Below are 27,973 nucleotides of genomic sequence, written 5' to 3' on the forward strand. Positions count from 1 at the left end.
ATATGTAGTACTTACCTTTTAAAATCTCCAAAGTAGTTTGCAAAGCATTAATAGTTAGAAAATGTACAAATAATATAAAATGGATTCATCAGCTAGGGTGTAAAACTGGAATTTTCTCAGGACACCTTTAGTGTAGAACTCCTGAATAGAATGTTGATGGCTCTGGCAGAATGGTCAGACACACTGCTTTGTTCGGGGGATGTCTCTCAAAGGACTGATTTGCTTATGAAGTAGGTGCTTTGGGGCATAAAAGGGTTCCAGTTTCTCTTCAGTCAAATAAAATAAAAATTGGGTAAATGATTGTTTTCATTTAAATTGTTTAAAATCAATTTTATTTGATTTTATCTTCTTAGATAATTGCATTCCTCAAGGTGGGGTTAGATAACTGAAGTCCTCCAAATGTGGCTAAATTACAGCTCCAAGCAGTTCCCCCCAGTGGCCATACTAGAACTGCAAGAAATACAGTAATTCAAATTCTATAGGTTGCCCAAGTTTAGTGTAGCCTATTACCGTTGTGCAGTTGTTAGAAAATGTAACCGACCCTACACCTACTTGTAAATGGGGACAAGGGAAGAGAGCATAAAGAGTGGCTCATGAAGTACTTTACTTCTTCTTCCTAAGCAATATCAGAGTGTTCCTTTCTATATATTCTTATTTTTATTATTATGAATAATAATTGTAACAGTAGTAGTAGTAAGAATTGCAGGTGGAAGACAGACTTGTCAGTAAAGTACTTGCTCTGCTAGGCTTAACATGGCCAGCAATGTGCAACTTCTTTTCAAAAGAAATAAAGTAAGGAAAGCATGCAGAACATGACTTCCAGAATGCTTTCCAGTTCTTTAACAGCAGCTCCGCTCTAGTATTGTCCACTAGAGGTCCCCAGACTATCAAGAAGCTGTCAGTTTACCTTTAAAAAAATCTTTCAAACACGTAAAGTAAATAAATTGGATTTTCACTGAGTATGAAGAAATTAAGAAGATGGAAGCAGAATTAATTACTAATTTTGCAATGCTACCTTTTTTATGTAGTATCTGAAAGTTTTAAGCAACATGTCATGGACTGTGTAGGAATGGAGAGGATATGGCATCAAAATATTTCTGTGACTTCAAGAAAAGTCCTTCACCTTGCAAGATCAGACCACAATTATGTTCACATGCTGAGTTAAAATGTAGTGCACTTAACACATGGAAGCATATAATCTTTAGGGCCACTCAGTGCACCAAAAGCAAACACCACAGAGCGTGGATAACAGAAAGGTGCCAGAGCCTTTATGTACAATATCTGTATTAAGCCTACTATAGCTTTTTTTTTAATGCAAGCTTTTGCATTCCTAAGAATTCATTTTCAGGCAAGATAATAGCCTGAAAAAGGGCTTAGAGATTTTTAAGAAGCTTAATTTTAGTGGTAATTGTAACACATCAAAGTAGACCACAAGGGTAGAGAAGCAAGGTGGATAACACTTCTGCTAACAATAATTGCAACTTCTTCTGACCAATATACCATTATTGCCAATTTCTATTACATCACATACTGCAGAAATACTGTATATTACATACTGCAACTGTCACAAATTCAAAGCATATTTAGTAATGCAAATATGAAGGCTACCACATCAGGGCTGCAAAAAACTCTTGGTCACATCTATTGGTCATAGCCCTAGCAAAACTATTAAAAACCCAAGACTGCCAACATTTTAAATGGCTAATAATAATAAAAATAAATAATGGTTGCCAAGTCTGAAAAAAAATTAAAACTAAATAAGAGAACAAACTGCAATGTTTAAGTGTTCATATTAAATATTTAAACTGGGGTCAGAATATGCTGATAATTAGGCAACTACTGTATCAAAATGGCAAGGGACTCATTTTGCTGATCGTACTCCAAATCTCAAAAAGGGAGCACAAGCGTTTGTTACATCTTTACACATATTTTCTCATGCAAATATGAAAAAAAGTTAATTGCTGTAACTCAAGAACACATTAGATACAAAAGTGATACTTAAGTTAAATCAGGAGATTTGAGATAAGTGTTGAGGATGATGCACCTATCAAACGCTAGACCGCAGTGGCTACTTTGAAAACAATATCTGGCTTTTCAATCACAGAACTATGATAGAGGCTTTGTACAACTTCTGGGAGCAAAACCATAGAAGTGAAGAAAGTTATTAACTGATAGAATCCAGAGTGTGCCAGCCTTGCCTGTTTTTGTAGGATGAGCTATGATAAATGGAGACAAACAGTCCTGCAAATATCCTGGCCCTGAGCAATGGAGGTTTAACAGTATAAGTGAGCACCAGCACCCTGACATTAAAAAAAAAAACATTTTAAGCCTTTTGCCTGTATGCTCACTGGTAACCAGTGCAACTCATGAAGTAGTGGAGTTATTCACTAATTAATGTCTATTGTGGCATCACTGAACCCAAAACCTGATTTCTAAGCCATATGTTGGAGCATCCTACAGATAATCGAACAGCCTCACTCCTTCTCATGCACAGAATCTGCTTCCTTCCATGTTTTGCAGGAACTACAGCACAATTTGACACAAGCATCCTATGGGCAAAAATAACCAGGAAAGTCATCACACTGTAGTTTCAAACTACAGTGTCATATCATCATATTCCTGTTAATGTTAGAACAAGCAGATTTATTCATTTGATTTCTATGTTGCCCAATTTGCAAGAGTGACTCTGGACCACCTATAGTTTTAAGATACCTGGAAACAAGGAATTAAAATAAAATACAAATACCATACCATACCTCTGGAATTTAAAAACAGTGGGCTAATGGAACAACAGAAATATCAATAATAAGAGAAGCAACTGAGGCTAACCAACACATATCTCATTCAAAAGTCTTACCTTCTATAGGTTCATCCTATGGCTGGGCCCAATGCTCAGGGGAAAAGCCAGGTTTTTTTGGGCCTTGCAGGTTAGGGCCATTTGAACCTTGATTGAAATGGTATTCTATAGGGCAGGTGCTGCAACAGAGAAATCATGCCTCCTGGGTCCCATTAGATGGCATTGCTTAACCATTCTGCCAGATCTCATGGGATGAGCAGAAACAAATGTAGATAGGCAATCCTGGCCCTGTGCCATTAAGGGCTTTATAGTTGACAACCAGTGCAGCTCATGAGGCAATAGCATCCCATGGATACAGTGAGGTGCATCCATAACTACTCATGCTGCTGCATTCTGGACTAATTGCAGCTTCTGAGTGGTTTTCAAGGGCAGCCCCATGTACAACACATTGCAGTAGTCTAGACAGGAGGAGACTAGGGCATGAGTGATCATAAGGCCTCCCGACTGCAGGATACAATGATATTATTCAGACTGGAGTTATAAAGCCTTAAAGAACTATTCTCTCCAATAAGACCTGGACTGAATACAGGCTTTTTATGCCCTTTTTTCTTCCAGGGCCTAGGTTTCCTTTCTTCCTGGAGCGTGAAAAATCTTAAAGCAGTAAGCTCTCTGCTTGTAGCCAGGCCCGCTGCTTCTTCAAAGTTCTCTTGAGATTTGTTCCTTGTACTAGTTGGCAGACATTGGTGTACAACAAATCTCTGTTAAGGCAAGTGCAGGCTCAAATGTCACTGCTTCTGCAACTCTCTCTTTAGATGTTCCTGGCTCAAGAGGTTCCTGGCCTCCCTCTTTAGATGTTCCTGGTTGACAGCCACATAATTTGCAGAATTCAATTGACATTAGACACCACTGTCTCTACAGCTGTTGATTTAGTGTAGGCAACCACTATTATTTATCAAACATTGTCAAATAGCAAATAAATTAACATTATAAACATGGTCAACAGTAGAAATATTCTCTAATATCCAGTACCTCCTTTCCTACCCTTTAAACCTCCTTCATAAATTTGAAGTCTATGTCCTCAAATAGGCAGTGATATTACATTTTGGAGAACTTCCAATCTATATCCAATAAGGGGGTACAGAGCAGTTTCCAGCTGCAAGGATTTGGGATGTGTTGCAATTTGGATTTTTATAGCTGTTTCACCTATTCCTAGGCTGTAGGTGTGGCTAGCAAGATGCAGCTGCTTTAAAGATACCTTGTACTGAATACAGAGTAAAACTACTCTCTGATGTCCTGTTCCACCAGTGCCAGTGTATCCTGGGACAAGTGGATCAGTTAGTATTCTTCAGTGAAACCATACAGTAGTTAAATAAAGTGTCTTAAAGCCTTGTTTCCTCACAGAGGCTTTCTTACAATCACCATGCAAATAATGGTACATTAATGCATCCCCACCACTAGATGGCATTATGTTCTCTGTTTAGCTTTACATTTCTACTTTTTCGGTTTCTCCTAATTTTTGCAGTCACATATTCATTTATCACTATTATGGTAACTTCTATATTCACTGATAACTTAAAATAAAAACATTTTAGAGCATGAATGGAGAATGTATCGGAAAATTCTGTGCGAAGGAGAAGAACGGTGACAAGTGAGGTCAAAGCAGCAAACAAACTGTACTGTACTGAACTGTACGGAAAAATGGGGTCAGCTAGGAAGCTGACAATAGGATGATTTTAGGCTGCCCAGAAGGCAATAACACATAGCAGAACACTGAAATCTCTATGAAAATGGCATGTAAGCTAAAGAATTTGCAAAAGGTTACAAAAGGCTTGTGAAATAAAGAACAGCTGGATGAGTCCCAGGGAGAGCTAAACTGACTGACACCAGGGAAGTCTTTTGAGGGTACAGATACACACAACCCTTGAAGCTGCTGTTCCTATCAACAGCTGAGGTCATGGTTACTCTAACCACGGGCAAAATGCACCATTACCTGAAGGAAGAATTACTCTTCTCTGTAAGTGATTGTTTTATACATTGCTAGTAAATAATATCTTTAATAACATTGAATTGTACTAAATTTTGGGGTTGGTCTCATGTTTCCATTGTTCAATAGCCCACTCTAATGATCCTGCAGTACAGGACTGATATTCTGGCCTGTGTAGGCTGCTGAGTAAGGTCATTTAAGTAGAATTGTGTCTTATTTATTTATTTAGACTTGTATAGCCACCCATACTGTAACAACCCTGAGTTGCACATAAAACAGTAAAAACAAAACAACGCCCCCCAAACCATCAATATCAAACTCAATAAAAAACCTTGGCACCCGGGGCAATACTCTCCCATACATCCACACACCATCCTACTGGGCTCCAGCCTCATTCTACCTGGGGAAAAAGTCAGCTCTTCAAAGCCTTCCAGAAGGCAAAGAGGGTAGGGACCTTCTGGAACTCTTGGGGAAGGGCGTTCCACAGGCCAGGGGCAGCTACAGACAAAGCGTGCTTCCTAGGTCCTGCTAGATGACAACATTTAAAGGGAAGGGACTTAGAGCATGCCCATCCTATCTTACCTCAGGGAAAGACAGTCCTGCAAGTAGCCCGGTCCCATGCCATTTCTGAGTTTAAAAATAACCCTTTGAATTGCACCCATTAAGAAATTGGAAGCCAGTGCAGCTCACACAGCAGCAGTGTAATATGGGCCAAATGTGGGGCACCCAGAACTGTGTGCACTGCCACATTCTAGACCAGTTGTAGTTTCTGGATGATCTTCAAGGGGAGGCCCATGTAGAGCACATTGCAGTAATCCAACTCTGAATGACCAGGACATGAGTGACTGTGAGCAAGGCCTCCCTGTCTTCCTTTTGTGCATAACAACTCTGTGCATGACATTGGCTCAATTTATTTGGCAAGCTCTTCATGAGACAAGAAATTCCCCATGGGCAAACACTTTTGAACCACTGAACCAGAGAGAAAAATACAAGCTTCAAAGAAATGCAATAAAGACTTAGATAAAAATGTCACATAAACTATTATTTCACAACTTCATAAAGTTTATTTCTCAACACAATGGACATTCATTTAGAGGACAGGACGGGGATGAAAGCAAGACAGCTCAAGTCTGAAGGGAACTGAAATTGCTTTTTTGCAAGAGACTCATTCTTTGTAAAGGTAAAATCTTTTACTGAAAGATTTGGGTAAGGTTTATATAAGTAGCAATTTTACGTGTGTAAATGTTTTTATGTGCTTTCAGGTCAGTTTTTGACTCCTGGCAATTGCCTGGAGAAGTCCCTGCAGTTTTCTTGGCAAGGTTTTTCGGAAGTGGTTTGCCATTGCCTCCTTCCTAGGGCTGAGAGAGAATGACTGGCCCAAGATCACCCAGCTGGCTTTGTACGTAAGGCAGGACTAGAACTTGCAGTCTCCTGATTTCTAGCATGTATAAGAGGTATTACAATTTTAATTAGTAGATTTTTAAAGCTGATTGCTTAAGAAGTATTAGGTAAGGTCAGCTTTTAATATTTACCGTCAGACTAAGTTATCAGTATTTAACTCTCCTTTATACAGTCCAAACGTGGGTTATTCAGAACAAGCCATAACTGTTTCCAATACCTGCACTGGATGATCAATAGACCGTTGTAACGGTTGCCTCGTTACCCAATAAGGCACGGACTCACTTAGATGGGCTAAGGATTTCTGTTTATTGAATACAGAGTGCATACGTGCAAAAAGCTGGGAATGTGGGTGTGGTTGCGGGGTGCCCCGTATATACCCGCGTGGTGGACCTTGTCCCCCTCCACCCCTATTGTCCCACAGGTTGGATCCGGATCCCTGATGGGCGATCTGGAAGCGATACCGGTCTGCTGATGGGTGATTAGGGTGATCACCTCTGGTTTCTTCTGTCTCCTCTTCCTTATCTGTTGCAGGTGCGTGCCCCGGGGTAATGTGTGGAAGTTCCGCCGACCTGTTGATGGCCCTTCTGGTTCTGGCAAAGGTGTGCCTCCTTTGTCTTTTGATTGCTTTTAGTGGTTGAGTGCTTAACGGATTAGGGTTATCCCTTCCTCCTTCCTGAAAGGCATGTTCCCCGTTGCGATGCATGGATGCCTTGCAACGGGGAACATGACAACCGTATAATAATCAGATGCATTAAACTTTGGAACTTTTTTTTTAATTGTAACATTTTACCATCCAAATTATATCCTTGGATTCATAGCATTTTGGTAGAATACTCATCCAAATTTAACTTAATAGATATTAACTCTACTAATCCTTTCTAATGAGAATATAGTTTTCTTTTTCCGCACATAGGAATTGTTCTAGGCCAGATTTTTTTTCCTCTGCTAATTCATTCTTTGATATCTAAAGTTAAAGCCTTGATGTTATTACAATTTCAGACCATGCTTCTGTGAAACTTGCTGCTTTTTAAGTGATTCTTGAGTGTGTCTTTGCTGAATGATACAAATTTTATGAAGCCGAGAGCCATGCCTTGGTATCGGCACTGCTAAAAGATTCGTTTATTTATCCATTTTTATTTTAACTATGTGAGAAACTCTGGTCAGTGAACAAATAAAAACAAATTACATTAAAACAAAAACCAACTAAAACCACATCAAGGCTAAGTAGAAAAATAAACTGTCAGACACATCCACCCGTGCTGGAGCTACCAACTAACATCCAACCTCAATGCCTGGGGGAAGAGCCAGGTCTTCACGGTCTTGCAAAAGGCCAATAGAAAGGGGCTACCCATATTTCTGAGAGAAGTCTCTTCCACAGGGCAGGTGCCATAACAGAGAGGGCATGCTTTTGGGGGCCAGCTAGATAACATTGCTTATGAATGGTACCTGGAGCACACCCACTCTATCAGAACATTGATTTGAGGATGAATTATCACTATGCTTAGAAAGGAAGTAAAACTATTACTTTTGCTCCCATCCATTGCCTAATCGATGCAGATCTTTGCTAAAAATGAACTCAACAAATACCAACATATTTTCATACATTGCACAAAGCAACAGTATTTATTTATTTATATTTTATTTATATTTCAAATTTCGTCACCACCCATCTCCCTCCAATATTGTGGAAAAGGAGTAAAATCTACTATTATTAGCTTCTAGGTTTAAAACATATTAGCAAAATAATACTGTGCCATCTATTAAGGGTACAGAGTGGAATGTGTCGTTAATCAGTAATTTTGAATTTTATTTAAAACCATACTAATTCATTAACAAAAGGTTAGATTTCCTTTTACATAAAATAGTTTTAACACATTGATGTCAGGACTAGCTATTACTTTTAATTCACTTCAAGAAATTATTACAAATAAATCTACAAAACTGGTGAATGTTTTCCAATGGATTTGTTAAAAAGTGTATGGAACTTTTGTGTCATATCTTGTTAGAATTGCATGGTAAATCTTTTTCAAATAAATCCAAGACTTTCAAATTTTTATGAGGCTATCACAGATATTCCCAAACGGAGCATCTTTTAACGACAGCGCCACCAACCCAGGCTGGATTTATACAGTGCTGTCAAACTTCTAACGATATCAGACTTGTTCAGACTTTAACTCAAATAGACAAGGCCCAGCAGCAATAATAGTTTGAATGCTGAGAAAGCCTTTGATAACTTTTTCTTGGAAATTTATGAAGTGGGTGTTAAGTTTTATATTTTGGATGGATAAGATTTATACAATCTCTAAATCAAGAGTGATTATTAACCATATGTTCTCTTCTTTGTTAAACTGATACAGAGATATGCCTCTTGCTCCTTTTACTTTAGCTTTAGCACCTCATTTGCATAATCAGACATTCTGAAAACATTAATGGAATCACAGTGGGGTTTGATGTAGTGGCTAAAGTGCTGGGCTAGAAACCATGCAAATATAAGTTCTAGTCCTCCCTTGGGCATGAAAGCTGGCTAAGTGACTTTGGGCCAGACACACACTCTTCCATGGTTGAAGGTAGACTAGGACCTGGGTCTTCCTGTTCAACACCTTAATTACTACACCACACTGGTTGGCTGTATGTGTATGTATGTGTATATAAACCTTGTGATTTGTAATAATTTTGAACTCTCTCCTTTCCCTTCAGAGATTTTGGGCAGAGAATTCTTCATTTGGAGGAGATTAGCATCATCTTGTTCAGCTATTATGCAACACTGGAAGGAGAAACTGGTAACCATTTGCAGCAATTCATTGTTTATGTATGCGGGGCAAGGAGGATTCTGGGATAATGGGAAATATTTTGCAATTGTTCTCTTTACAACATACTTCACAATTATGTAAACATACAGTAATCTTAGAAATTATGATTAAATTTGAGTTAATAAAATAAAAACATGCACGCAACAGAATTAATTTACCATAATAAAATAAAATATCCCTAGACTAGGACCAAATGAGGACTGAACAGCCAGGCGGCTTCTAGCTCCAACACAAGCAGAGTAGCCATTTATTTATTTATTTTCCTTATTTTTGCCTGACTAAATGCAGCTATTCCAACTCTTCTCCCACCCATTTTGTATATTCTGCCACATTTGATGTCTACAATTCCAGCATCAAAGTTAGCTGGATTTCTGGATGCTAGCTTTATGGCTGAAGGACCAAGCTGACTCTTTTGCCACTGCAAACAATCCAGTGGCAAGAGATCTCTTTGGATTTTCTACTCTGGACAGATATTTAATAAAGCTCGTAATAATTATTTTCCTGCTCTGCTGCAAAATAGCAGAGATAGCACAGAGGGAGTGGCAAATTGTCATTTCCCCACCCAGCCTCACAAGCTTCAAACTGTCTATATACACAAAGGGACATAACCCAGTTACACAACTGACAGCCAGTATATTGTAATGATTATTGTTCAGCTAGGACTAGAGAGATCCCATTTAGCTAAAAGTTTCATGTGCTGATCATAGCCAGTCACATGATTGTCATGATGAATTTGGTGATAACATGCTCCTTGAAATCAGAAAAAGGTAGGTAAAAAGGTTTCCCTCGACGTAAAGTCCAGTCGTGTCCGACTCTAGGGGGCGGTGCTCATCTCCGTTTCTAAGCCTCGGAGCCGGCATTGTCATAGACACTTCCGGGTCATGTGGCCAGCATGACGACTCGGAACGCTGTTACCTTCCCGCCGAAGCGGTACCTATTGATCTACTCACATTTGCATGTTTTCAAACTGCTAGGTGAGCAGGAGCTGGGACGAGCAACAGGAGCTCACCCCGCCGCGCGGTTTTGAACCGCCGACCTTCCGATCGGCAGCTCAGCGGTTTAACCCGCAGTGCCACTGCGTCCCCTAGAAAAAGGTAAACATGCAGTAAATCAAATTTAATACTTTTTAAAAAAAAATTGAGAAGGCAATGTATTTTTAACATCTTAAAAAATGTATACCTTCATTATGGCAGTAGCTTTTATCATGAATATGGTATGCTTTTGTTCTATTGTGCAAGAGTTCTTCAATATGAGCTTTAACCATGAACTATTTTCAGGCACATCTCCATGAAAACACCATGGTTTCTGAACCTAAATGTTCAGCTCCCAATTGAAGCCATATAGCTGTGTCACTGAATTTTGCTATAACTTTTCAGTGCTTACTTGGTAGCTCAACAATCTACAATCCCACATGTAGGATTTTTTATTTAGCATTGGGAGGACACAGAGAGAAATCAAGCTAATGTCTACCTTGTTTTAAGAATAAAGACAAGGACCTACTTTAACCAGCTTCAAAGTCTTTCAAACCCAAACCTTAACTGAAAGCAAAAATGTGTTGCTAAATATATACTCTTCTCGCAGCCTGTGACACAATTTGAGATGTTTTTGTTTCCAAATCCATACATTGTTGAAGTGATGTGCAAAAATGAATTTTTAGAGATCCCTGTATTAGATACAAATTACTTTTGTACCCTAACACTATCCTGTATCCAAAAGATATATATGTGCATTGAAGTGCCATTATTCAAAATAGTTGTTTTTAGGTAAGTAGCTGTAAGATTACAATCTCAGAGTTAGTCTGATTCAGCTATAGAAATCTATGTGTATAAGCAACTCTGGAGTTAAGAAATATGGATATATTTGCAGTGCCTAAGAATATCTGACTGCATTTTCCCCCTCTAAGATATAGAATATATACTAAAAAAATATAACTCTTGCCTACGCTGAACCTCAAGGGGTCAGACATAATATATTTTGAAAATGCAACTAGAGCAGAGTCAGGATGTGTATTTGACTAATTATTTCAACTCTGGCCAACAACCAATCTGTGACTTTTTTAGCAGCGCAGGGAAGAAAACATACAGCATTTCCACACAGTAATGGTTAATTTTAACTTGAATTTCAACAATTCAGTTCAACACTGAGTAGACTAACATTTTAACCAACAGTGAAATTATATGGTTGAGAAGCTTTTCTTAACTTCTGGGGTGGGGAGGCAGAGGGGGAGCACAAGGAAGTTACAGTAGTTTGTTTTAAAAATTGCTTCAAACCCCAATGTTAACAAGTGTGTCTTAACAGCAATACACACATACATAGTTAATCATCTTGACAGAGAACACACACTATTGAATGCAAACCTAAAACCAAAAAACTAGACCCCCGCTTACTTTTCCTTCAATGTTAGTTATATGTTGTAAATAAAATGATTAATCCAACAATACTGTACATTCTACAGCTAAAAATGAAATATGAAACATAAAAATCCCAAAGGCAGCTTATTTGAAAGGTTTTTCAGTTGCATTCATGAATATAACCCATGTTTTCTGAATATAACCCATGTTTTCTCTCTTAGCAAACACAAGCAATTTCCTAGAAATCTACTGGGTGCTCTCCTCCCATAGAGAGGTTTGTCTATCACATTTTAAGTGAGCAAGCACTGCGCCTGCATAAATTTTAGCCATTTCTGAAAAGCAAAAATGAAAAAGTTACACAGTGCCAGTATCATCATTAAATTATAATTGAATTCATAATTTTGTTCTCATAAGCCCAGCTGATAACAGTAGCTTTGAACACAACCCATAATAATTAGAATGCACATTTGAGCCAATATATTGACTTTCCTGTGATACAACTGACAAAGCACATAATCTGTGAAGGCACTAAAATTATCATCTTTAAAGCCAAGAAGTCTTGTAAAATGTTCTTAGTGATCTCTTTGCATTGCAAGTTTAAATGAAATTTAGCACTGTAGATATTTAAAGTTATTATTAAGGCTAATTGACAGTTGCTTTTCTAGTTAGTAATATGCACAAACAATAGTAGTAAATACCAATTCTCATGCTCATTTGTGACAAAAGCCCTTATTAAAAACAAATACTCATGATAGAGTCAACACATGATTTTATCTGCAGATATGATCAGGAGATATCAAATTTTCCTGGCACACATGCCTAATAATACAGGCAATTTACTATGCTATAGTTTTCCTTGGAGATGGTAAATGCCACCTTGTCCATATGATTCATTAAGAAATATTTGTCACATGAAACTGAGCAATAAGTAATCTATTGGGAGCATCCTTATCATCTCAACATTAACGTGGGCAATAGACGCCAAAATATTTATAATGCAAATGATAAAGTGCCTTTTTGTAATCAGTCAACTATTGCACTTGTGGGGACTAGGAAACCGTTTAAACTTCACTGTTCCAAAGCAGAGTTAGCATTCAAATTATTGTATTGTTATTTAATGTTAAGTTCACTAGTATAAAGTAGCTATTAGAAAAACACATTGCAATAACAATTAAAGTTTCGGGTACTTCACTTTCTGAGTTTCTTATTCCCAGTCACAACAAAGTAATCATTGTCTTGTTCTGACTTTACTGTGGGATCCTTTAACCCAATCGGTGTCTCTTTAGTTAGAACAGTTGCAGATATTCCTTTTAAAACAGGATTCTTAGTGGTTGAATCAGGGTCTTTATCATTCTTCTGGAAGACTCTGACCTGTGCCTGACTTTTGATGTTAGCCTTCACTGTCTTTTTCCTTGTCCCATTTATGGCTGATGTTTGAGGAAGACGTACAACAGACAATGGCATGCGATCAGAATGTGTTGATACATCAGCTGTTACCTGTGTTTTCATCCTGCTATTTTGGACCACTCTCTTCTTGGCTGAAGAATGATTATTAATAGATGGAAATGAATTTTTACTCTTTACATCTGATGTAGATGTCTGCTCACTGAATTTATCATTTGTAAGAGAGGAATTAGAACTCAGCTGTTTGAGGCTAGGAGCAGTAATCTGTTTGGCTTGCTTAGCTTCCAATTTCCCTCTGTGCGAGGAAAACTGCGTAGGTAATGTTTGACTGCTACTTTGGGAAATTATTTTTGCTGGCATTGCAGATGATGTTTGAGAGCAAGAAGGCTTAGACACATGTATGTTTCTGTTAATTGTCTTTGCAGATTTTGCTAAGGTTTTTGAAAGAGGCTTACGTTTGGTCGTATTTTTGAGCCCAGCTGTGCTATTGGGAGAATGATGCTCCTCTAGAAAGCCCACCCTTTCAGCTGCTTCAGGCAACACAGAAAGTTTACTGGCTGAACAACCTAGAGCAGGATGTCGTACAGTTGGAGAATTCTGGGAACATGCAGGTTTGGTTGATGATATAGTACATTTCTGAAGTGATTCTGAAGCAGTCAAAGCAGTTCTCCCCTGAGCCGATGAGCATTCATTTACAGTTTGTCTATATTTTGAAACAGACGTAGGGTTATGGGAAGGTGGTGCTGACTGTTTTGAAACTGCTTTGGATGATTTGGAAAATGGCTGAATGTTATTTACTGAAGAGGCTTTCAATTTGGGGTGGCTCTGTGTGAACTGGCTTGTAGGTGAGTTATGCATTACTGCTCCTGAAGAAGAAAGAACAGTTTGTTGTGGCAACTTAACTGCTGCCTGTTTCTTATTACCTACATGAGGACTTTTTGAAACTGAAACAGCAGTAGAGAGCTTTGAACTCTGTTTATGGTATGAATCAATGGCAGATATGGGATTCATGAGCGGAGGCTGTGGAGCTTTAGCAGATGAATCAGGAACTGTATCACCAGATGCCCCTTTTTGAAATGACAAAATCTTTTGTTCCAACGTTGCAAACTGAAGCACTCGGCAAGGATCATACTTGAGAAGAAAACCTTGAAGGGTATCCCAGCCTCCACCAACACGTACCATTACATGTTTGCCATGTAACATCTAACAGAAGAGGGGATAAAAAAATAGATGGTATATTGGTTATAACTGATTGCACTTAAGCAATATATGTAGTGCATCAAATATTAGAATGGCTTTAACAGACTTCTGGTGGGGACAATGGTGGCTTGAGCTGGTTTTTTCCACTGTCTGCGGACTGACCTGTCAGAGTAGCTTTTTTTCTTGGGCTCAGGCAGGCCTCCTTGGAGTCCAGAAGCATTCTCCAGATTAAGGAGAACCCCAGGAATTTTCCCATGTGTTCTCCAGATGGCTGGTCACAGCCAGAAGACCACAAAATGGCATTTCGCGATCGACTGTTAAGTGATCAGCTGGGAAACGGGGCTGTCATCTTCTTCCCAAGCCACTCTGAGGCCATAACAGACCTTCAAGCTGCCCATCCCATTTCTACAGCACTAAGTTTTTTTTGTTTTAATTTTACCAAAGAGAGGCTTTCTACAACAAAGAAATGCAGAATCTCTTGGCAACTTATTAACTTGGTAATTTGGCTTTTTATATAACTATGTTAAATTGAGATTTTAAAATTTTGTTTTTTTATTGCTTTTTTTATTAAAGTGATTTTTGAGGAATATAAAACTTTCTCTTTTTCGCTGAATCTGCGGATTGGAGTTCTGATCTATTTGCTTTCACTTTCCCATGGGAATGCTGTTCATTATTACTTTTTATTTTTTTGATTGGCCATACCTGAGATAAAAAGGCTGGAGAGAGTGTTCAGTTACAGCGTTAATAACTTTACCTTCCTGAGCCACTAGAAGGCGCCATAATCTACCTTACTGTTAAGGAATATGGAGGAAATTAATTTGATATTTAAAGATCTCTACAATGCTGTTATTCGAGTCTTGGAGCATTTCTCAGAATTTGTGGAGTCCAAATTGTCACAAGAATCAAGAGAAACTGATGAGGCTGAAAACTACCTTGAGAGTAAAGTGGTTTCTCCAAAGAAAAAGGTGAGAATTGGTGCCTTACGTTTGAACAGTCAAAGGAAAATTGAGTTGTTGCAAGTTGAAGATAAGAAGACAGTGTTGCCACCACACCATGATCAAGAAAGAGAATTAAACTCTAGAGGCTGGAAGATTTTGGACCAATATTTGGGCTTTTTAAAGCAGGTTGTAGAACTTGAAATTGACAAGAAGAAAGTTCTGTACATAATACTGAGACATGTGAATGGCTTGGTTTACTTTGAAGTGGGATAATTGTCTAAATGTGTTTATAAGGATGGTTTCTTAAAGGTTTGGATAAATAGTTATGCTGTTTTGAAAATTCTTACATTTTTGGTAAATGCCTAGGTTATTGTTTAAGTGTGGTTATCAGGATGGTTTTTTAAGGGCTTAGATAAATGTTTATGCTGTTTGGATAATTTTTATATTTTTGGTTAACGTTAGTTGAGTTGGCAGATAGGAGTAAATTATAGAGAAGAAGGGTGGTGCTTGTTACTATATTGGGTTCCAAATTCTGTTTGAAGGGTTTTATATGTTTTTCTTTAATTGGTAGGGTAGTTTTTATTTATTTATTTATTAGATTTCTATAGCCACCCATCTCAGCGAGTGATTCTGGGCGGCTGACAACAATAAGTTTTGTTTTAGAAGGGAATGTAATAGTGAGAATTTAAATGCTTTATAGAAATAATGTTTACTATAATATGAGTTGGAGTAAGAGATTGATATTGATTTATGTATATCTTTGTTGTAGAAAGGCAGAAGTCACTTTGTAGCAGTTTGTTTTGTGTTTTTTCACACCTTCTTAGTTCTGTTTCTTTGTAGGCTTCTTTGTTTCAATCTTTTTAGTTTTTATGTATATTTTGAAAATGCTTTAATAAAGTTTTCTAAGAATGGCTTTAACATTCAGTTTTCCCAGAGGACAATTGATAGTTACCATTTGCCACCAATTCCTAGAAGGCAATAGAAATATCGTACTTCAATAAAACACACACCCTGAAAAACATGTAAGTGCAGACCAAGAGATGCATAGGAGTACAAGCTGCCCAGTATTATAACAGCAAAGAGAAAGAATGATTGCTTAAGTATTCCCAGGCATCAGAAAACAGTGGGACATTTTCAGAGAGGCAATGAACCTGGGCAGATGATATCACTAGTGTAAGGTTCTATCAATTAAATTATATTGTCAACTCTTGAAAAGGGATAATTCCCTACCTAATTAAGATTGATACTTAAGTGAATGAGCAAAACCAAGGAAAACTTGTACTTACTCGTATAAATAGTATTTTGTCTCCCAATCTATAGCGTCCTTCAGACAAATACTCAATTGAAAATCTATGAGAGCAGCTACAAGGAGGATCTTCAGCAATATGCTTAACCTATATTGTACAAAGATTTTGTTATCTTCTTATAATATAGATTAAAAACATTAAATGTGAATTACCCATTTTGCTGCAAAAATGACATCCAGGAAAGACAAAACAACACTCATCTCAATTCAAAGATCATTTCTTTCTTCAAAACTTCCAAGGAGAAAATACATTTATAAGTTGTGGAAGAGACAGTGCATTTTAGTTATTTGCAATATAATTATATTTGTAGGAAATCAAGATTAGAGTAAAACCCTAAGCATGTTTATTCATAAGTAAACTTCTCCAATGAGTCTTATTTTCATTACTTAATTTTTTAGGACTGAAGCCTGAAGAAGCTAAGTATCATGTGGGGTTGTAGCTTTTTAGAAGACTTTTTACAGAATAATTATAATTGGTATAACTCTTTTTAATCAACAAAGCTAATCTCTTCCAAGTATCATAGAACCAAGGTACAAGCCATCTAATCCAGCCTTTTCTTCAAAGTAAGGAATCCAAAGCAAATAAAAGCAGATCACATACACTCCATTTAAAGATTTGCAACTTTATTAATATAATGTAATGCTTTTCAACTATTTGAAATGAAACACTGATCTCAAAAACTAAACAAACCCCAGGATTATTTGTAAACTGGAATTTCAAGGATTAGAATAGTAAAATACATATGGTCCAATGTTCCATATACTTTCTGATAGAGGCACTTGAACATACCTGTTCATTCATTTCAGCAACACAGCCTGTATGTGTGGGTCAGTTTTTATACCTGAATTCAGAGGCCACTATCTAGAGCAGAGATATACAATCCAGGATCCCAGAGCTGTATTCAACTCCCCCTAAGCCCTGGGTGCTGCTCTCAGGGCTCCTCCAAAAATTATAGAAGGGAGAAATGATCTTGAGAAAGGTTGCATTCACAGACCAGGATTGTCCATACCAACTAGCATTTTGAAAAGCCCAACTACCACCATGTGGGCATAATGAATATCGGTAGTCTTCAATCAACAGATCCATGCTCCAATTTAAGTTACCTGCCCTCTGGACAACACCTACCCTGATTAAATGAATGATGGTGAAAGGTGAAAGGTCCCCTGTGCAAGCACTGAGTCATGTCTGACCTTCTGGGGGGACGCCGCTTTTGCAATGTTTTCTGGGCATATTAAATGAATAGTGGGATATTAAACTCCTTTGGTACCGAGTTAGGTAGATGCCACTAATTAGGCCTCAACTCTTGGGTGGCCATGGATAAATGCTTGCCACCTCAAATGGTCTCATAGTTTTTCCAAGGACAGTCCTATAATGTCTTTGATCCTGTCTATCCTACAATCTCATTCATCCTGTCCTGCCATGTTGTCAGTTGTTAAGCAGAACATCCAAATTTCCAGAAGCTAAATGTAGCTTTCCAGGAAGTAATATCAATAGTTACTTAGAACTACATACAAAAAGCTTACAACACTGCCTGAGGTGGTTAATCAAGACTAATAAATGTTGGAGGTGTAGTGTTTAGAATGGTGGCTCCCTGAGTCGAGAAGGCTTTGAAGGCTGTCTCCTGTGATAAGTCATGGTCTGACAACAAAATGGCTTAAATTTTCATTCTAGTTCACAGTTTATAAAGCCATAAACAAGCAATAGATAGTTCAGATGTAGGGGGAAAAAATCAACAAATTTGCTTAACTGTAATCTTGACCAACAATATTATAGAGATGGATAGATTTTTGAATGGAATGTGATTTGTAGACACCTGTGCTGGGTTCACATATCATGCTAAACATGATTTGCTTAACTATGATTTGTAAGATAAACCATAATTGGCTCGGTTTGTACAGTATGCTAAACTTTAACCACAGTAAGTAAACCACAATAACTGAGCTTGCACAATGTTATTCCAAACCAAGCAAACTATAGCAATGATCTAGTCACTCAAAATGCCTAGAAAGTTTACGTGATTCACCACTGCAGCCGTCCAGTTACATCACAAAGATTCAGATTATAGCTTCATAGGCAGAAATATGCATGCTACTTACTGCTTCATGTAATTCTTCATGCTGACAGCATGATTTGTAGGAAATGACAGGGCCTACACTATCAGAGGCCATCAACAAAGTTTCTTCCAATTCAATTTCTTTCTCTAGCTTTACTAATACTGGCGGTTCAACTCCGTATCTATAAAAAGAAAAATGCTAAGTGCGTAAGATACTGCATTTAGAATTTTAGTAAAATTCTAAAACAATAACCACAGGGTGAGAGTAGCTATTACACTTATTATGAAATATGTAAAGCATGAGAACTTGAAATCATTCCTATCAAGGAAAAGGAGCATTAACTAGGTTAGCTATAGAACTGGCATTGTTCCTCAGCTATTTCGGGGAGTGAGGGTGGAACACAGGAATAAGGCATCCTATTGTCCTATAGGTTACTGGCTCCTTCTGTAAAACCTGGTGCCCTAACTGTGGAGCAGTGACAGTAGAGGTTCTTTATCTCACTTCTTTTTCCACCTGTAGATGGGAAAATGCAAAATATCCTATGACACCTGGACTGCCTTCCCAGGGAACATAGGATTGTACCTGAATGGTTATGTTTTCATAACACTCTTAAATGTGGTTTATCAATTAACCCAATTTTCAGGAGTTGGACAGTACACAAAACCATTAACTAATCAAGCACTAGCTAAAATGCACTAGGTTAGTTTGCAGTACAGTGTGTCTTATGAAAACAGCCAATAACTGGGGCAAAAACCCTGAGAACCTTTAGGACGATTCACAATGTATTCAAGGCTTCTAGTTGGAAAACAGCAATGAATACACACCTTGATACAATGCGACCAATTTCCAGTAAGCAAAGGTACACTTGTCTTGGGTCTTTATGCAGAACTATAAAAGAATTAGTGCAGGTAAAGAAAAAAAATTAGTTCAGTGAAACCCAGAGAACTTCCCTACATTCAGCGGCATAGAGCAAAGTTTGCAAGAGCTGTAACTCATATATAAACATGGAACTCTGTACTAGCAAATTCTGTTCTAGAGTACTCCTTCATGTAGTCCTACTTGGTACCCAGACCTTTCTCTAGCTATCATTGGTTTGGAAACCTACCACTGCATGTATAAGATTAGCTGTCTTATAAAAAGTGAAATTCACCAACTTCTGTGAGCTTCTGGCTTCAACTCTCTTCACTAAGATCACATCCAATCTTTTATCCCAGAGACCTTTGACCACCTAAAACGATTAATGAATGTTGGTGTTTCATACATGAATAAACTAAAGATTTCCTTGGGGTTTGTCGTAGACAAGAAATAAATTATACCACTTTTAAAAATGAAATTTTAATCAATATAAAACTATAATAGAACCTTGGAGCTTTATAAAATAAATTATTTTCACTGGAAATAAAAAATAACTTCTAAAATCATATTTTTCAATGAGAACAATGAGCTTTCTTAGTTTCACATAATTACCAAAATTGGAGTTTTATAGCAGCGATTGTAGAAAACTCTGATTTTCCCACTGGGTTGTCCAGGCAGGGCAGGAGCCAATACTAACAGCGACCCAATTATGAGTATGCATGGCCTGAGGTTTGTGCTGGGGCCGTCAGCATTCCCTTTGGGATTTGCTTGGGCAAACCAGCTGTTCTATAAGACCATGCTCTGGATTTTCCTTAATGCTGTTCCTAGACAAGCTGTCCAACAAATTTTAACTAAGTATGTCTCTCTTAGCTTTCACCAAATTGACATGTGTCCTTTTCCTATGTCTGTAGCAGAATTTCCCAGCAATGAGGAGGAAGACAATCTTGGACACCTCCTGAAAAAGACTGTTGGTAATGTTTGGCTTTCTCCGTCACCTTCTCAAACACAAGCCAACAGGGTTAATTAAAGGCCTTTGGTAACAAAACCATGTTAAGGAAGGCACCCAAAGTCAAGGGCCATTTTTTACATTTCCAATTTCCTACTGGGGTTGGGGAATGCTTAAATCAGAAACCATGTTTGTTGGCTTAGTGGAACAGAGTGACTACCAGGGCCACCAGCACAGTAGTCTGGCCAGCTGAAGCTTCTCGAGGAGGAGGTGGTAGGCTCTTCAATGTCCCTCCTTGACTGGACTTTTGGAAAGGGGGGGGGAAGCATAAATACTTGGTATGAAGCTTTTCAACAAAAGGAGACCTTCCTTCCCCAAACTGTCACCTTCCGAGGCAGAGCAGAAAAGAGAGTCCCAAGGGTTGTTCTGGCTTTTCCATGTATCTGAAACCCCCTAGGAGATCCCAACCCACAGTTTGAGAAATGCTGCTTTATCCTATGTGATCCATAGTTCCAAAAATCCTCAGTTGCAAGGAAAATTGCCATAGGGATGAATAGCAGCATAGGTGCATATTTGAATAATCATTAAGTTTAAGAGGATATTTAGTGTAGACCAGTGTTTCTCAACTTTATCAACTTTAAACTAAGCTGGCTGGGGTGTTCTGGGAGTTGAAGTCCACATAGCTTAAAGTTGCTAAGGTTGGGAAACACTGGTTAGACAGTATAGAATTCTAAATGTGTAGATCAGAAGACAGCACAATCTGGGCCATACAAGGAGAGGAATGCCTGAGATATCCAGTTTCAGTTATAAACCTTCAATGTGGCATTATAGTGGCTAGATCACTATAGTTACCTATAGATACCAGAGTTATCTAAGAAACAGACAGCATAAAATAAGACCAAGTGCATGGAACCATGTGGAAATGGATGGTCACGCTGAGAATGAGGCTTGAATAAACAAAATTCAGGTGCAGGTTTTTCTCAAAAGGGACCAACGTTTTTTTCCCTTCACCAAAAGGGCAGGAGAAATGAAGCAAGAAGCTAACAGTCTAGAAGGTTTACATTTGAAAGCAAAACTATCAATACTTGTACTTCTTTAAAATAAATCTTATTAATCAGAACTCAAACTTGCTCCTTGAATTTTTGTTTCCAGTCCTGATTACTGTGAGAGAGTTTGGACAGCCCGTGTCATATTAATATGGTCCAGCCTCCAGTTATGAGGCAGGTCATACATGAGGCACATCTCACCCCGTTCAATCTTTTGTACAAGTTGCTTATGGCAGGTTTATTACTGCAAAGTGATTTTAGCTTGTTTTTTAAAAGTATAAAGATTTAATGGTACTTGTAATGATAAACGCAGTGAAACTTTTGAAGGTCAGACCCATATGCTCCCATGTGGAAATTGTCTAGGCACAAATCCACTCTTTATTTCACCCCAAAAGGCTTACAAAGGGGTCCTTGCAGACCTTTGGCTGAGGCTCTTTGCCAAGAAGATACAATGCATACATTCATGCCACAAAACCAGCTACTGTAATCAGTAACCACTTTCAAAATACTCTGAATTATGTCTTTAAAACTGCAATATTATACAGGCTTGGTGAACTTAAGTTTTGCCTGTTCCATTTACAGAAATATTAAACTGAATGTAGATTAAAGTATGTTGTGTAGGAGATATATGAATCCTACCATTCATGAATGATAGTGTGGTATAAACCCTGGCCACTGTCAATTACATTACAAAACTGTTTGCAACCTGAACATTGCTATACCTTTTACAAACAATCCTGAATATTTTTTAAATTTAAACACACCCATACCATGCAAAGCAAATACATAAAAGCATGTGCTTCAAGAGGCATAAACAATACCAAACAATTTAAGCAGTAATTTTATACAGGCCTAGAGCTTACAGTTACGTGTATCTTTTTTTAAAAGAGACAATGCTAAAAACTTAATTAGCGATACAACTTCAAGCTATTTTTCTTAATGAGCACTACAAGATATTACTCCATCTGGAAAATTTTGGTCTGGCAGCTGCTAGTTACAAGGTGCAGCCTGAAACAACAAGAGGCAGGCAGTCAAATCCTTGAGATGCAAACCCAACACCAGATTTACTTAGGATGAGTAACACACCAAAGGTAGTAACCCTATGCATAGTTAACAGTTTGGTTTTTCACAGCTACCTAGTTAGGAAGAAGAAAAACACATAGGTAGAATCCAGGACTTGATGCAAAAGATTAATTAACAACACAGTGTTAACACTAAGTCCTTCATTCAACGACCTAATTTAGCAGCCAAGTATATATTATAAATACTTTATTCAGAAATTCATAATCAGAGTCTTTGCTGCCATTTTAAGGAAAATTTCAGTAAGTTCACTACACCCAAGTCTTGAAAAATAGATTGTTCACATATTCATTAACAGAACAAAACCATTTACAAATATACTTTTAAAAGCTTCTTGTTTTCATCTACTAGGATCTGGTCCTGATTGCAGCCGCATGGACAATCTTGGGTGCTCCAAGGTTTGCACATGTAACACCTTTGTTGCGTGAGCTGCACTGAGTTCCAGTCTGCTTCTGGAACCCAATTCAAGGTGTTGGTTATCACCTTTAAAGCCCTACATGGCATGGGACCAGGATATCTGAGGAACCGTCTCATCGATCCACGTCCCCCCCACCCGCCGGTCACGCAGGGAGGGCATGTTACAGACCCCATCCGTAAAAGAATTCCATCCAGTGGGGTCTCGGAAATGTGCCTTCTCTGCAGTAGCTCCTGCCCTTTGGAACATTCTTCCCCCAGAGGTGAGACAGGCCCCCTCGCTCCTGGACTTTAGAAAAAGATTAAAGACCTAGTTCTGCCAGCACGCTTGGAACAGGAGGAGGAAAAGCCACACCTGGGGATGGCTAGTGCCCTAGAGTGATTTTCGATGGACCTATTACACTCACAGACTGATAAAGAACTCTCAGACATCTAGATTCCGTCACATTTTTATTTTTATTGCATTTATTGCATTTATAATTTGAATTTGAATTTTGTTCTTATTGTAAGCCGCCCAGAGTCCCTCCTTGGGAGGGAGATGAGCGGTGATAAAATTTGATTGATAAATAAATAAATATAAAAAGCTTCAAAGCAGAAGTGGATAGTTTTTCTTTAACCAGGCTATCTACCACTTCTTGAGTACTACCAATGTGTTAATGTGCCTAGATTACTCACAGCAGCACACACCTAAGGAACCAAAGGCTGTGGCTTGTTCCCTATCTTATAGGGTATGACTCAAGAGATCAGCACAGGAGGCACATCATAACAGCGATTGGCAGCTTGGAATTGGAACAAGAGAAAGGTATTTCTGTAGTAAATTAATTGGTATTTAGAGTTTATGGGGTTTTAAGTTGATTTTATAATTATTATGCATAAATTTTCAGAGTAGTTTTCTTGTAAAAGCTATATAAGAAGACACTTTCAGCCAGTCCCAAGTTGTGAAGAAATCACCTTCTCTGTAAACTCAGCAAAACATAACCAAACTTCTCAAGAGAAGGAGAATATTTTCTAAGCATAATTTAGTACCCATAGTTGAATCACGCAATGATTTTGACAACGGGGACAAGAGAGCCAGTTTGGTCTAGTGGTTAAGGCAACAAGCTAGAAACCAGGAGACTGTGAGTTCTAGTCCCGCCTTAGGCATGAAAGCCAGCTGGGTGACCTTGGGCTGGCCAGTCTCTCTCAGCCCAACGTACCTCACAGGGTTGCTGTTGTGGGGAAAATAGGAGGAAGAAGGAGTGTTCGGTATGTTCGCCACCTTGAGTTATTTAAAAAAATAAAAAAGGCAGGATATAAAATTAAATAAATGTAATTAATATAATGAAAATACTAGAGTAGTTATCATATTCCAAGAGTTTTCAATATTTCAATACCTGCAGACTCAATTCAATAGTGAGCTGCCAATGAGCGCACCCAAGAGCATTAGTAAAGGCAATTATTACATCAACATCTTCCAAAGACATCAAAATAGGTTGATGCAAATTCATGTTGCAAAAATCAGAATCCCAACATTTTTAGGAAAAAAGCTCCCAACTCTATTGAAAAGGTGTTGCAATAGCATCGTTAAACTTCCCAGACTAAATTTTAAAACTCTTATTGTAACTTCTGCTATCAGAAAGTCCCCAAATGCAAAATCAGGACTGTTTTAATATTTCATTCCAAGAAATAGATATTTTGCCCTGTTTAGTATTTTTGCATTTCTACACATTTTAACTGTGTTTATTAAACATATCAAGGTATTTCTCAATAGATTCAAAGGAATTCGTTTATACAAACACCTGTCATCTTTTAAACTTAGAAGTAACAACCTATATAAGAAATTATTGGTAATTGGAGAGCCAGTTTGGTCTAGTGGTTAAGGCAACGGGCTAGAAACCAGGAGACTGAGAGTTCTAGTCCCGCCTTAGGCATGAAAGCCGGCTGGGTGACCTTGGGCCAGTCACCCTCTCTCAGCCCAACTCACCTCACAGGGTTGTTGTTGTGGGGAAAATAGGAGAAGGAAAGAGTATTTGCTATGTTCGCCGCCTTGAGTTATTTATAAAAATGACAAAGGTGGGATATAAAATAAAAAAAATAAATAAATTGGTAATATAATTCAATAAAACAATGTAAAAAGCATCTATGAGATCATCAATAAAAATTACCTAAGCCTTCAGATTCAAAGAGGTATGTCTCATCCACTCCAATGCAACGACACCAATTCAGAAAGTTTGCTGTGTTATCTCTGGCAAAGAAAGATCCTGAAGGAGCATCTTTTTTACAGGGAACTTTTCTCAAAGGGAAATTCTGGTAACAAGAGAGCAGTGGATAAATTTTAACTGGAAACATCTGAAAACATTCTATCACAAAGGCTTTTTGTAGAGTAGAATTAACAAGGAAGAGGGGAGGGGATTCTTCTTTCTTCCCAAGAAAAATTACACTGCAAAAGAAATTAATCTCAGTTGTATATTAATTAGCAATGGGGAAATTTGTTTAAAATAACACTGTAGAGGACTCAGTTAAAACAGGCAAAAAGAAAAAAAAACGTTGTGGCATTCGCCTTTAGTTGTCAGAAAAAGAGCAGATGACCCATTTATTCAGCTGAAAACATGGCTTGAAAGATATTTTAATATATTACTAGCAAAAGTCACAAGAAGGGCAATAAAATGTATCACATGAAAATTCAGAACATACCCTCAAAGATATTTATATCCAAAACACTGCTTCTGTAATTTAAAATTAGAAATCTGTCATCAGCCTGAACATATGATTCACATTTTTCTAATGAATTGCAAGTCATGTACAATTTCAATCAGCAGACTTTCAACATCATCTTCCAAATTACTTTCCCTTTTTCACAGAAGCTGATCTGAGGCACAACTTTCATCTATTCTGCACCATCCCAAGCCACCATATGTACTATCCAAATAGTTTACGTCTGTTTATATTCTAAGTGCATCTAATTTGTGTAACCCATTTCCTCCAACCTTTTACTATAGCCCTGGTATGTTCACTGATTCCTTCAGCATCCTTTTATGATAAATCATCTGACTCCCAACTCCAAAAGTCTTAAGGGACAGCATCTGTACCAGCTGTAGCGCTTCCTGTTTTCAGAGCCCCCTGCATTCCACTTCATGTCTATCACAAAGCCTGATTGTTATATGTAGATTTCCCATCCTCTGAAGAACACAAAATATATTAAGTAACATGAAGCTATCACTGGACAAAACATACTTTGTTCATTAAGGTAGGAATATCTGCATTTACACAACATATTAAGCCAAAACTAAACAAACCACACACTGCCTTAGAGAACTGAACCAGATCAGTGTGTTCCAGAATTCTAAAAATCTAGGTGTGGGAATTCTAATATTCTTGCTTTATTTTCAGGTTAGTTCAGATGAGAAGTTGAGATACACAGAGCATAAAGCAGAATACTCTGCATATGAGAAGGATGGATTCCAAGAATTGCTGACCTGAATGCATTACTTGAATATAGGATAACATTAGAATTAAAGTAGCCTTGGTATTAGGGTGAAATATGCAATATCATACATTTTCTTACGCAAGAACATTGTGGCTGCCTTCACACATTTGAAGAAAAATGTTAATGAACTGTGCATGACTAGTATGTAATGATTTTATGTTTAATATTCTTGACTATCTTCATTTGTAGAAAAGCAAGGTACTATACTTATGTGAGAGGAAGACTAAATTCCCCCTCCCAATAATTTATATTTAAAATCCCCCATTGGGGGAGATGGGCGGTGACATAAATTTAATAAATAAAATAAAAAATAAATAAAATGGGGAAGTAATCTTAGATGTGCTGAGCATATATTAGTGGAAAATATTTCTGTTAATGTTCCTTTTAAACATACAGGCAGGATTGTCTTCCTTTCAAATAAGTACAATATTAAATAAATTGCTGCCATAAGCGCACTTCATAAGATAATCTAATCTTGCTCACATGACTTTTCATTAATTTAAAGAAAAGCTAATGGTTACTTTTTAAAAAATGAACTTACCTTTAAATCATTTGAGTTACAAGATTTTTTAACCATGCTTTGAATGACTCCAATCAAAATGCACAGCAGTACCCCATTATCAAGTTCCTCCAATAAACTCTCTGCTTTAAGTTCGATATCTATAGAACCACCATGATTTTCATTAGTAGAGAAAAGATAAAAGTCAGACTGATAATTCAGGTCAGAGTATAAGCATAGCCTCAGTCTAAATCCACCAGGGAATGGCCTTTGTAACACTCCCTTTTGATGTGATTTACCTGTGATGGGACTGTGGCAGATGTCAGAACTGATATACAATGTCACAGATGCCATTCATATTCAGAGCACATGATCTTATTCTAGTATTTTAAAGCAATTATTTAAATTTCAACCCCGTATTTTGGGCTGTAGATTAAACAGTAGTAATTAAGATGAATATTGAGCCTCGTACTATTCTAACTAGTCAATGTTTTAAAAAGCAGAGACGTACATTTGAAAACATTTTAGGGTAAGGCAGTATTATGTAATCTTAGCAAATGACTAGACTTCTACAAAGGGAGAAAGAGTAAACGAGGGGGCACTTCCTGTTTGTTTTGTACATTAGTGGTTTTAACTCCTATCAGCATGAACTCTCAATCTAACTCTACCCCTACATCTTTATCTACAGTAATTAGAGAAATGGTTTTTCAAACAAACCCAACAAGCCAGATAGCCAGATCGCCAGATCCTCTTGCATAGGAATTAGAGTTGCCTCATGTCGGACAGATATCCATTGGTCATATAGTAAAACATCAGCCAAGCCAGGGCCGTGCCTTGGAGTCAGAGGACTTCGTGGACTGATAGGTGGATCATCTCCAAACCACACCTAAGGTGGACATCAACAACTGAATTAGACTGTTTGGCTATACCATCAGCACCATGCAACATCTGATCATGTTTGCAATCTCTTATGAACATCTTTAAAAAATGGAGAGTGAAGACCATAACAACATTGTACTGTATATGCTCCCCAAATGATTCACTATTATTTTAGTGTACTGTAGCTCTATTAAAAGCTGAGTGTTGGTTTTCCATTTGGCTTGTACAATCCATCTAGATTACAGTACACTCTAAAAAATGCCAGTATTTAATTTTCATTAAAAAAAAAAATCAGATAGCAAGTTGACGAAACAAGAACATAAAGCAGCATTATAGTAGCACATTAAATCTGCAGAGTGGGTTATGCTCTTCAGATACATATATTACAATATAAGGTAGGAAAATATTTAGTAAATATAGCTTTAATATTTCAATTTGCCTACCTGAACTGTATGCTGCATGGTAATTACGTTCCTAGAAATGGGGGGAAAAAAGAAACTTTCAGCTAAAAGTGACAAATTATATTTTATTTATATTCATTA

General features: G+C 37.7%; 1 protein-coding gene across 1 annotated transcript; it reads right to left on the minus strand.

Annotated features, from left to right (window-relative positions):
• Positions 1-12,095: 12,095 nt before the first annotated feature.
• GAS2L3 (growth arrest specific 2 like 3) lies at positions 12,096-27,894 on the minus strand. Its single transcript, XM_063308656.1, has 8 exons — positions 27,875-27,894; positions 27,270-27,438; positions 26,595-26,713; positions 24,732-24,873; positions 19,071-19,134; positions 18,289-18,427; positions 16,172-16,279; positions 12,096-13,950 (listed from the first exon to the last, which is right to left on the minus strand). Exons 1-8 carry the CDS (start codon positions 27,890-27,892, stop codon positions 12,532-12,534), a joined length of 2,178 nt encoding a protein of 725 aa, XP_063164726.1. The 5' UTR covers positions 27,893-27,894; the 3' UTR covers positions 12,096-12,531.
• Positions 27,895-27,973: the final 79 nt, after the last annotated feature.

Source organism: Candoia aspera, chromosome 7, assembly GCF_035149785.1.
Source record: "Candoia aspera isolate rCanAsp1 chromosome 7, rCanAsp1.hap2, whole genome shotgun sequence".
NCBI classification, from domain to species: Eukaryota; Metazoa; Chordata; class Lepidosauria; order Squamata; family Boidae; genus Candoia; species Candoia aspera.